At 40.6% G+C, this 12,096-nt stretch overlaps 1 protein-coding gene across 1 annotated transcript; it reads right to left on the reverse strand.

The window, feature by feature from the left end:
* Positions 1–275: 275 nt before the first annotated feature.
* Positions 276–5,859, reverse strand: LOC130104597 (E3 SUMO-protein ligase ZBED1-like). Its single transcript, XM_056271226.1, has 4 exons — positions 4,402–5,859; positions 4,179–4,293; positions 3,868–4,040; positions 276–509 (listed from the first exon to the last, which is right to left on the reverse strand). The coding sequence occupies exons 1-4, from the start codon at positions 5,857–5,859 to the stop codon at positions 276–278; spliced, it is 1,980 nt and encodes a 659-aa protein (XP_056127201.1).
* Positions 5,860–12,096: the final 6,237 nt, after the last annotated feature.

Genomic DNA, 12,096 nt, shown 5'->3' on the forward strand with positions numbered 1-12,096 from the left:
AATCCGGGAAATGAAAATGTGCTCTATTATCCCTTCACAGGCATGGGTATACGGTATTCATATAAACTGCCGTTCAGCTGAGATACTGAGAGGTTAGCAGTCTTAGAATACTTAAAACAAGCCGAAGGAACCAGAGAGGGGAAAAGACAAGCTGTGGCTACTGTCAACAAAAGAAAAGGGAAGGAGCCGGACGTGACGCATCCCTGGCCATAGCCAACCAGCTCTTAAATATCATTTTCTATCTGCACCTTCACGAGTGGATATAGAGTCCGATTCTAGAATGGCAATCTCTGCTGCGTTTTCTGCAGGTGAAAAACGATGCCTGCTGAGGCTGCAGTTGCTTTTCCTTCCTCTTGACTCTTTACGGCAAGGTTTTTATTTCTGATTTCCTCTGCTTTCTGTACGCCCTGTCTGACAACAAGCTGCCAGGCGGAGCGGTCTTCTGCCCGACTCTCCCTCGTGTCCACGTTGATGTCAGACAGCTTGATGTCTTTCTTGCAGATATCTTTCTAGCGCAGTCATGGACGTCCAGTCAGTTGGGAGCCCTCTGCCAGCTCGCCGTAAAGTAGGTCCTTGGGAATGCGGCCTGGGCCCATTCTCCTGACGTGGCCGAGCCAACGAAGGCGCTTCTCGCTAAGTAAGGCAGCATGCTTCTAATGACGGCGCGTTTAAGAACCATTTTTCCTGCCGACCAACATTTCGTTATTTCAAATGTAGGCGCGTCGCGCGTGGCAAGCGCGCTCATAATGTAAGAGACGCTGGCGTGACCACAACATTGCCCAACATCAAATGGCAAATGTAATGTAAGCGGAACGAAACTGAGCTACTCGTTTATTGTGTGGTTGACGGACCGTTTATCAGTCTGGACCAATGCAGCGCGAGCCGATCTTAATCAAGCAGCACTGTTACTACACAGCGCTGAGACATCCAGTAAAGAAAGCATTTGACTTCACCACTGAAGTAATAACATCGCTGCGAGATCTAGTGAGAAACATTCCCATTTCTCCGTTATTAACGGATCAAACAGCGCTGACGTGGAAACCAGGAAGAAACATTGTGCCATGAATGAACTATCCAGTGTCCACAGATCAGCAATTTTCACCATGGATTTACTTTAGTAACACTACTAACTGTAACCATGGAAGTTTGGCAGGAATAGGAGGCTATAATGCTTTCAAGTAACATTACATCAGTTTTATTTTGACATCATGAATACAATTGCTGCCCTCAAATGTTAATCTGAACTAAAATAAACCTACTACAATATTACATTTCATTTTGTCCAAGGAGCTGTTTTGTTTTATATGCTCCTAAGAAAAGTCAAGTATAGCTCCATCATTGCTCAAAGTAAAAAAATATCATACTTTATGATGTTAGTTTTAATAAAAATATAATAAAAAAGAATAAAATCAAGGAAATTTCTCTGGCATTTCTTTCTTTTTGCTGTATGGGAAACGTACCGAACCGTACCGAACCGAACCGTGACACAAGTGTATCGTATCGAACCGAACCGTGAATTTTGTGAACCGTTACACCCCTAATATATATATATATATATTTTATATATAAATATAAAAAATATTGCTGTTTCAACATTTATATTAAGAGCAATAAATAGAGATTCTGATTTGCAAACAAATCATGACTCTTATGAACTGGTTCATTCCGGAGAATCAAAACCATAGAACGATTCCTGAACAAATTAATCTAAAAAGCCGTTTTTTGCCAAATTTTGTCAAAAAAGCCAAATTGCAATCTCGCAATTGAACAGACTCTTATGAACAGTGTTTTTTTTTTTTTTTTTGCAATAAATGTTGTACATTAATTTATCATTTAATTTTTTTTAATTATTCTATTTGGTAAGTGTTTTGCGAAGCATCACTATTGTAAGTTTGGTTTATAATTTCTGCAGCTAGGAGTTTCTAGATCTGTTCAACTGTGCAGTTTGGGAGAGCCAATTTGTAATATGTCAGTCAGTGGGCAGAGAACATCTTAGACAGTGAGAAGGTGTCAAAAAACAAAAACAAACGAAGGCTTCTTTCACAAAGAGGGAGGAGAATAACCTGAGTGGTGAAATCTGCTAATGCCGTTTTTCTCTCAGGTTGAACGTAAATCTTATACAGTAAAGCAAGATAATGGATATCTGGGTGAGTTTATGAAGAACAATTGCACTCAACGCTAATGCCCACTAGTGTGAGCATTCACAAATAGAAACATTCATTATTTAGGATATGGCACTCGAGACAGTGCTCTTCATTCTGTGGTTTGAACTAAAGGATGAATTCCACCTGACAGTTCAGCCTCACTCACTCAATCATACAGGCAAATGCAAGAGGTGGCATTCTTTGACCACAAAGTGTCAGCCTTGATAAATCTTGATTAGGAATTGTAAATTGTGGCTTTCTGTTGACAGTATGGTTTAGGAATGGCCTGCTGAGGCCTAATGAGAAAGGCCTGATTTCACACACACACACACACACACACACACAGAAAAATCACAACATAGGCTCATTGGAAAAACGTACCTGAGGCAACATAAGTACCAATACGTAGCCTATATCACTGCAGTTTCCAACAGAAATGAACACTGGAGGCAGTAAAACAGCAAGCACTTTTAAATCGTTTTCATGCACAATTATGATTACAGGGGCAGATTATGAATTAATAAAGACTTGTTTCACGCGTCTCCTTGCACAATTATGTTATGACCTCGATTTTTACCATAGTGCATGATGAATTTTCATCACTTAACCAGCTTCATATGTTTTACTGACATACTATAAGTTTGCTCGATAGCTCAGCTGGTACAGAATTGTAGCTACTTGTAATGCGGATACAAATCACGGGTACGAATCCCGTGAAAGACGGGTCACAATAAAAGAGCTCAAAAACAAGAGTTCAAAACAAGCTAAAATTGCGTGATTGCGTTTTTATCTCACATTTGCTTTTGTTAACACTATTGGGTAGGTTTAGTGTAGGTGTACATTATTTTAAAATGGAGCATTGAGATTTTAGCGCAAGTTCAATGATACGTACTAGGGTTGGGCATCTAAGGTATAATGCCGATCCGATATGCATCTCGATACAAAGTATCCGATCCGATATATTAACGATACATGTGTAGCATTTTGCGATGCAATACGATACGATTTACAGTCTTATCACGATACGATGCGATACTTCAGCACTAGCTAATTAGATCAAGTTTATGTGGTGATGTGAAAGAGGATGCGGTGCCATTGAATGAGTTTGATTATTTATTAACCAAGTAAAACCAAGACTTTTTTACAAACTGGCTTTTCTCTCAGAGCCTGAGTGTCGGTTTACAGTAGAGGGCCATTTTAGAACACATGGCACATATTATTTAAGTATTTCCAAGATAAACAGAAGGTATAAGTGCAATGCATACTAAAAAAAAATATTTGCACTCTTTCAACAGAAAGAAGGCTTACCATTGCACAACAAGAATTGTGATTTCAGTTTTCAACTATGAAAATAAGTTTTACAAAGATGTTTTGCCACTGAATATTCAAAAGTTAACGTTGTGAACTAGCAGTGTTATGCTGCTTTTACTTTGAAACATCACTGTCACTGTAAACAACAGGCTAATAAAATAAAATTAAATAAAAATTAAATAAAATTCTAAATAAAAAAAAATGCTTTTTAGAATAGTGCACATCGGTCAGTCACCTTCAGTTAAAGGTTTTTCTTCAGAAATATCAACTGATCAACATGATCAGGGTGAAGCAAGCTACGCTGAGCTGTAACTATATCTCCAGCTGTGCTGAAAACTCTTTCAGCTGGTACGCTTGTTGCTGGGATGGACAGATATCTCTTTGCTAAAGCTGATAGTAGTGGAAGATCTACTTGCAGTCTCCACCACTGCAACACATCCCCATCCAAACCTAAAGTGTCCCTTTCTCTATATTTTAAGATTTCATCCTTAGCTTTCTCCCTGATGGTCTTTGCTGGTGTTCTTGCACTCAGGAAATCTCCAAACATCTGGTCCATGGCAGTCTTTTTCTTTGGAGGGGCATCATCTACAGAAGAGGGCAGAGGAGGCTCATCAGTTGTGCTAAAAATATTACTTTAATTTACAATCTGAAAATTAGTTCACTATATTGAATCTTCACTACATATTTCTGTACATTTTTGGCATTGTCTCCATTTAAACCAACCTGTCTTGTCCTCGTTGGAAGGGCTTTTGTCGCCTTCTGTTTCAGCTGTCTGGTCCTCTTCCAATGTGCCTGTTGCCTGGTCTTCATTCGGCATTGCTGTGTCACTGACCTCTTCCTTAAAAATGCATAAACATGTAAAATAATGCATATATTATTCATATTATTCAAATCATATATTATTAGTTCTAAACTGCAATAACAATCTTACTTTAAATGTTCTTACCTCTCCATTCATCTGTACCACCTCTGTTGTTATCTTCATGAATACCATATCCTTGGCATCACTGTCATCCAGAAAAGCCAGGTCTTTAAAACGGGGGTCAAGTGCTGAGGCACAGTGGAGAGTGCCTTCAAGATATGTATAACGGCCATCAAAGTCCTGCCTGAATCTGTCTTTCATATGGGAAATAACCTCTAGATCACTCTCATCTGGTTGGAATTGTCTCTGCAATTTGGCTTGGACTGGAGAGATAATGGAGATGGTGGGATTTTTTTCCTCACTGAGGAGTGTGGTTGCCACTTTCAGTGGTGACATTAATTTGATGATCTCTGGGATCAGTGTCATGTCATCTTCTGTCAAACTGGCCATAGCCTCACGCCTCTTTATCTTCCTGGATAGCAGGTTGTTCAGCACAGCAGGCTGCTGCTCCCAGAAACGCTCCAACATGTCGAGGGTACTGTTCCATCTGGTGGAAACGTCATGGATGAGCTTGTGGTTGGGCAGGTGTAACTGGGTCTGTATTTCACGCAGAACTTCAGTTGCCTTGGGGCTTTTGTGGAAAAAGGTGACAAGCTTCCTAACTTTCACCACCAGCACAGAGACACTGTCCACCTTAAAGGCTTTTTGAGATGCCAAGTTCAATGTGTGGGCGATGCATCTCACGTGTGGGTCCATTTTGGCACCAGCACCAGCCAGGATCATGTTTCTGGCGTTATCTGTGACTAACGCGGGGCTCTTCTCTTCGATCTTCCACTCGCGGCAAACATCCTGAAGTAAAACGGCTAGATTATTCCCTGTGTGAGCCTCGTTGAACACTCTGGTCTGCAAAACGTGGTTTTTGAGAATCCACCCGTCATCTATGTAGTGTGCTGTGACCGTTACATATGATGCTGTAGCGCAAGATGTCCAACCGTCCACTGTTAAAGCAACTCTTTGGGCTTTGTGCAAAGACTCCTCTATCTCTCTTCTGACTTTGTCGTACAGAGCAGGAATCTGTTTATCGGAGAATAGCTTTCGGTTTGGTATCTTATAACGAGGCTCCAAAACATGGAGGAGGTGTTTAAAACCTTCGTTCTCCGTGACACTATAGGGCTGAATATCTTTGCAGATGAACAATGCAATAGCATCTGTTATTGCCGTGGAGCGCGCGGAATTGTTAGCAAGCGGTGCATGGAAAAAACCTTCAATACTTTTCTCACCACTTTTGGAGCTGGTAGCTACAGGTGAATCAGAGCAGGATGCAGGGGCACTGGCAGATGCTTCCTCCACAACAACACCGTGGCGCCGCTTCAAGTGAGATATCAGATTAGTCGTACTGCCCGTGTATTTTACAGATGCGCGGCACAATTTACAAATTGCATTTGTCTTGTCAAGTCGTCCGTCTTTCTTGTAAAATCCATAGTGTTTCCAAACTTTAGATTTAAAACTCAGTGGAGGATAAATTATCTCGGCATCCGACATGTTTGTTTTGCTTACTCCTCGCGCTTCCCGACAACTACCTTTGGGCGCATCACTGGCTTCATCCGCGCAGCTGATACATTGAGTTATAGTGTACACACCCGCAAAGTCCGTTGCTTAGGCCTACTTTATGTAGGTCGATTAAATTATGTGCCAAAAACAAGTTCACAAAACTTAAATAAATAAAGAAATACATTCTGTATTAAAAGGATAAGCTGTATCTCGGAAAAACCGATGCATCTCGCAAAAACCGATGCATCTCGATTTGCTTCCAAAATTTAATTAATCCTCTGCTGCTCTACCGATGCACTCGCATCGTGCACGCGCATGACCGCGTATCGATACATATCGGTTAATCTTCCCATCCCTAATACGTACGGTACAAACTCCAAACATTGTAATAAAACATTGCCATATACACGTTCATCTGTTCCGGAAAAACTAAGCACGCTTTTAACGCCACTCACTAGACATTTCACTTTAAAAATGTCATGAAACGTGCACGACGCAACGTATTTTGCTTTTTGCAAAAATGTTGCCACAATTCGTTTTTCTAATGAGTCTGGTCTGAAAAAATCATTGTCCTAACAAAAAAAAGTTGAATTGAACATTTTTCATATGTGTGTAATCTCAACATGATTAGTCAAAACATTTTGAAAACAAAGATAATTTCATGTCCTTAACAGGATACTCAGTCTAACAGCAATTGGTGGCTACTGGCAGAGATAGTGGTTGTTTTTTCACTCACATTTACCACAGAATGTGACATCTTAGACTAACAATATTCAACTTAATGTTGTTGTAACCATCCCAACAGGTACTATGGACCAACACATTTATATTGAACAATGGCTGTTTGCAAAATTATACTACCATATACTCTTACTGTTTCTGCAGTATGTACATTAGTAAGTATACTACAGTAAGTATACACATACTTACTGTAGTATACACATACATGTTGTTTATACAACAAAACAACATGCAAGCTTCAAGGATAAACGCGTCACAGAAGTTATTCCTCCACTCAGCTCCTTAGCGGTTTTAGGATTGTTTTTATGTGCCGCTACAAGTTAGTCAACAAAATTGTTTGTTTGAGAACGTGAACGTGTCGACTTTGGATTCAAGGAAGAGGCCCTCGCGCTTTTACTGGACGGAAAGGATTGGAAGCGCAGCGCTGACTGACGGAGAATCGCCCTGCTCTCGCTTGTTTTAATGAGGATTATTGCACATTGAACTTTTAACGCAACAGGACAGACGTCTTTGGATATGTTTGCTGCTAACAATCATCGAACAATTGGACGTTCAAAGCAACAGGACCGACGTCTTCGGATATGTTTGCTGCTGTTGAACTCGTAGGACATTGGGTTGTTACGTCTTTGCTTGTGTTCGCGGATGATTTGAAATGGTCTGGCAGTTTGCGGTTTGTTTACGACTGATGCAGCGCTGTTGGTGTGTTTGATGGATCGTTGTTTAGATTGTTGGGCTTTTGCGAATCTATTGGAGTTGTGAGACATATCCGATGATATGCGTTGTTTTGGATTGTGTTCGCTTGTTTTGGGAAGCGTCTAAATGTATCGTATTCAGACGCGCTGAGGTGTGCGTGCTTCAATCATGAGTGAGATTGAAACGGGTGCCGATGTTGAACCTGAAAAGGACACATTTAAAAGAAAAGTTCAACTCACAGCAAAGGCTTTGGCTTATAAACTTGAGCAGCTTCAGAAAGAACGAAAAAGAAATGTAAATGTGATTAAAAGTTCAATGCCAGCCATCAAAGAACTCATGCTGAAAAATGAGAACGTTCCAGCTGTACAGTCTGAACTTGAAACTGGTGCAAACTTTTAAAGAGACAGTCAAGCTTCATGATTCAGTGATCCCATTATTGCCTGCTGACGAGCAAATCAAACAAAATGAGTGGTTCTCAAACATTTATAAACACTGTGAGGCATTTATAAAAGAGACAAATCAATGGATAAATGGAATTGAGAAGTCAAGTGACGATAACCAGGATCAACAGTTGGCAACAGTTGAATGATTCAAAAAAACAGAATATGTCTCAAATCCATGCATAATCAAGATGATATAAAGCCAAGTGACAGTATTTGGATACGTTAGATACTTTGGAAGTAAAGGATCAAGTCAAGGATCAAGTCAACGCAATTCTGCCACAGGACGTTCAACTACATCAACAACAACTTCGGCCCGCATTAAGGCAGAGGCTGATATTGCAGCTTTGTTGGTACGCCAAAATTTAATGAAGGAAAAACATGCAATTGAAGAAAAGGAACAGAACTTAAGGAAACAGAAAGAGGATTTTGAGTTGCGAATGGAGATTGCTGCAACTATTGCAAAAGTGAAAGTGCTTAAAGGTTCTAGTGTGCATCGTGTTAAAAGTGATGTGACTCATCGGTCCGATGGAATGAATTCCTATTTTGATAAAGGACAACAGGCAACACAGACACTTAATGCTGATGCAAATTCATTTACTCCTACAGCTGAGACGCAACAAATTGTTTCTTCTAAGGATGGTGGCAATGCAGGTGCCAAGGCAAACAAGGGGAACGTTTCTCAGACAATTTATTCCCAGAACATCTCAAAGTTAAGTAAAACAATTCCGAGTGGTTATGTGAATGCCGGTCCAGGAAATACTGATCAAGTTCTCCATATTATGGATAAACAAAATGAAATTACATCTTTACTGATTCAACAACAGTGTTTGTCATCTTTGCCTAAAAGGGAAATTCAAGTGTTTGATGGAAACCCTCTGCAATATCATGCCTTCATGAAATCCTTTGAAAGTGGTGTGGAGCGTAAAACTGAAAGCCCTAGCGATCGCTTATACTTTCTTGAACAGTATACCAGGGGTCATCCAAAAGAGATTATAAAAAGTTGCCAGCATATGCCTGCCGACCGTGGGTATTTAAGGGCCAAAGGTTTACTACAAGAGCATTTTGGTGACCAGTATATAATTGCATCTACCTATATGGAAAAGGCTCTTTTATGGGCAAATATCAAAAGTGAAGATGTCAGAGCTTTACAGGATTACAGTCTGTTCCTAAGAAGCTGTTGTAACTCCATGGAAGATATTCAGTATTTTCACGAGTTGGATACGCCCTCTAATATGTTGACTGTAGTGAAGAAATTACCATACAAATTGAGGGAAAAATGGAGATCTGAAGTCTGTGAATTGCAGGAAGCTGTCAATCAAAGAGCTACCTTCAGCGACATTGTTAACTTTGTTGAAAGACAAGTAAAAATAATGACTGATCCAGTTTTCGGAGACATACAGCATGGTCCAGCATTAACAGGAAGTAAATTGTTGAACAAAGGCAAGTCTCAGTCTTATCTTAAAGCTCCAGTCGGCAAGTCTGGCAGATTGAGTGGATTTAGGAAAATTTTGAATGTTTACAACTCTCATGCCCCTCCCCCACTATCAACGGATACCCTCCCACCGTGACCGAGTTCATGCTCGTCAGTGCGTGTGCACCAGATTTTCAGTGAACGCGCCCGTCTCATCAGCATCCATCAACACCATGGAGTATTTGGAGGTATGCTGTCCTGGCTAATCTACCGATAGATTGCAATTGCTAACGTCATTTATACTCTAAATGAGCTTACTTGATTTTCCGCCATCACTCTTCGTTACTGCGCGAACTTCCGCGAACTTCAGGCGTGTGCATGTGATTGTAACGTGCGCGAGGGGTGGCGTGTCGTGTGCCCGATCTGTGATTGACAGTCAGATCTCACACCCCCCTACGCTGATTGGACATGATGAACCGGGAGCTATGGATTTTTGCAAAACAAATAACACGCTCCAGGTGGAGTTAGAAGCTCGGGTTTTTTTCTAAAACCACTTTATTTATGTTGTTCTGTCAGATTATAGTGTCGATTTCACTGAATATGATCAAAAAAATGTTGCCGACGGCAGCTTTAAATCTAAAAGAAGCAGTTTTGCTACTACCGTTACAGCAATGGAAAATAAATCAGAAATTGGAACCAGCAAAAAAGATATCGTTTCACCCAGCAACAAGAGTTGTTTGTTTTGTAGACGTGGACATGCTCTGGATATGTGCCCTCTATTGGAAAAGAGGAGTCATGGTGAGAAGATTACGTTCTTAAAAGAGAATGGTGTTTGTTTTGGCTGTATGTGCACAGGGCACATCAGTAGAGATTGTAGAAATCGCCTTTCATGTAAAGTGTGTAATCTTAGGCACCCAAGTATACTTCACATCTACCCAAGAGAAAAGGAGATCGATTCAAAACCCATCAGGAGACAAATGGACACTGTAATGGGCAGTGTTCCGGAATCTGTTGAGTCCAGTGGATTTATTGGGGCTGGTGAATTTGAATGTAAACTTTCCATAGAGTACAAGTGAAATCTAAAAAAGGAAATAAGACTGCGATTACTTATGCTTTTCTGGATCAAGGTAGCACTGCAGTATTTTGTACACCTGCACTGATGAACAGACTTGGTCTTTCAGGTAAAAAGACTAATATTCTCTTGCGTACTATGGGACAGGAGAAAGTCACAACTACCCATGTTGTTTCTGGATTAGAGGTGGCTGGTTTGAACAAAGATGACTTTTGGGAGTTGCCTGATGCCTATACACAAAATACCATGCCTGTGCATAGTGGAAACATCCCAAGACAAAAGGATCTAAAGAGATGGCCACATCTGAAACATGTGACTCTACCTGAAATTGACTCTGAGGTTGAATTGCTTATCAACGCCCCAAGGGTTATGGAGCCAATTCAAGTGATCTGCAGTGTCAATAATGGACCATATGCAATTAAGACCAGGTTGGGATGGACCGTAAATGGTCCACTAAGAGGAGATGGTGGTGACCAGTCTGCCTTTGAGTATCCTGATGTTACAGTTAACAGGATTTCAGTTTCAAACTTGGGAGAGCTTTGGCAACAACAATTCAAGGTTGATTTTCTTGAGTGTACCAAAAACGAACAAGTTGGGTTTTCAAGAGACGATCACAAGTTCATTGAGATGGTAAAAGACTCATTAAAGCTTGTAGATGGTCATTATTCAATTGGCTTACCTTTGAGGAAGAAAAATGTTTGTATGCCAGACAACAGGACAATTGCGGAACAGCGTGCTCTGAACCTAAAGAAAAGGTTGAAAAAGGATGTTTCGTTTCATTCTGAATATTCTGTTTTCATGAAAGACCTTATTTCTAAAGGTTACGCAGAGAGAGTGCCAACGGAGGACTTAGGACGTAGCGACGGGAAGGTATGGTACATACCCCATCACCGTGTCCATCACCCACGAAAAGGAAAGCTCCGGGTTGTATTTGACTGTGCTGCTACATTTCAAGGGATGTCTTTGAATACCCAACTGTTACAGGGTCCAGATCTCACCAGTTCATTGATTGGAGTGATATCCAGATTCAGGAAGGAAAGAGTTGTGATCACAGCAGATATTGAAGCCATGTTTCATCAGGTGAGGGTGCCAAAAGATGATGCAGATATGCTGAGATTTCTTTGGTGGCCTGATGGTGACCTTACTCAAAACCTGGTTGAGCATCTTATGGTTGTGCATCTCTTTGGAGCTACTTCATCACCCAGTTGTGCAAATTTTGCCTTCAGAAGGTGTGCTGAAGACAACAAAGACTTCAGCAAGGAAGTAATTGAAGCAATCTTGCATTGTTTTTATGTGGATGACTGTCTGTTGTCAGTAAATTCAGATGAGAAGGCTGTTTCTCTGTATCATGACCTTGTTGCTATTTGTGGGAAAGAAGGTTTTTCATTGACAAAATGGATAAGTAACAATCGAGATGTTCTGGCAAAAATTCCAGAGGAATTAAGAGCAAACAATGTGAAGGATTTGGATTTGGACCAAGATTTACTTCCAGTGGAAAGAGTGCTGGGAGTACAATGGTGCATACAATCTGATGCCTTCAAGTTTAAGATTGTGTTGCAGCAAAGACCTCTGACCAAAAGAGGGATCCTGGCTACCATGAGTTCTGTCTATGATCCTTTAGGAATCCTGTCTCCTGTGATTTTATATGCAAAAAAGATCTTGCAAGATTTGTGCAGGAAGAAACTAGGCTAGGATGAAATTATTCCTGCTTCAAATGCTCAGGAGTGGATCGAGTGGTTGGACGGATTGCGTGAATTGGAAAACTTCAAAATCGATAGATGTTTCAAACCAACGGGTTTCGGAGAAGTGAGCACAGCACAATTACATCACTTTTCCGACGCAAGTGAAGATGGTTATGGAGTAGTTTC

This window comes from Rhinichthys klamathensis, unplaced genomic scaffold (assembly GCF_029890125.1).
Source record: "Rhinichthys klamathensis goyatoka isolate OS25496 unplaced genomic scaffold, OSU_Roscu_1.1 h1tg000312l_1, whole genome shotgun sequence".
In the NCBI taxonomy this organism is placed as follows: domain Eukaryota; kingdom Metazoa; phylum Chordata; class Actinopteri; order Cypriniformes; family Leuciscidae; genus Rhinichthys; species Rhinichthys klamathensis.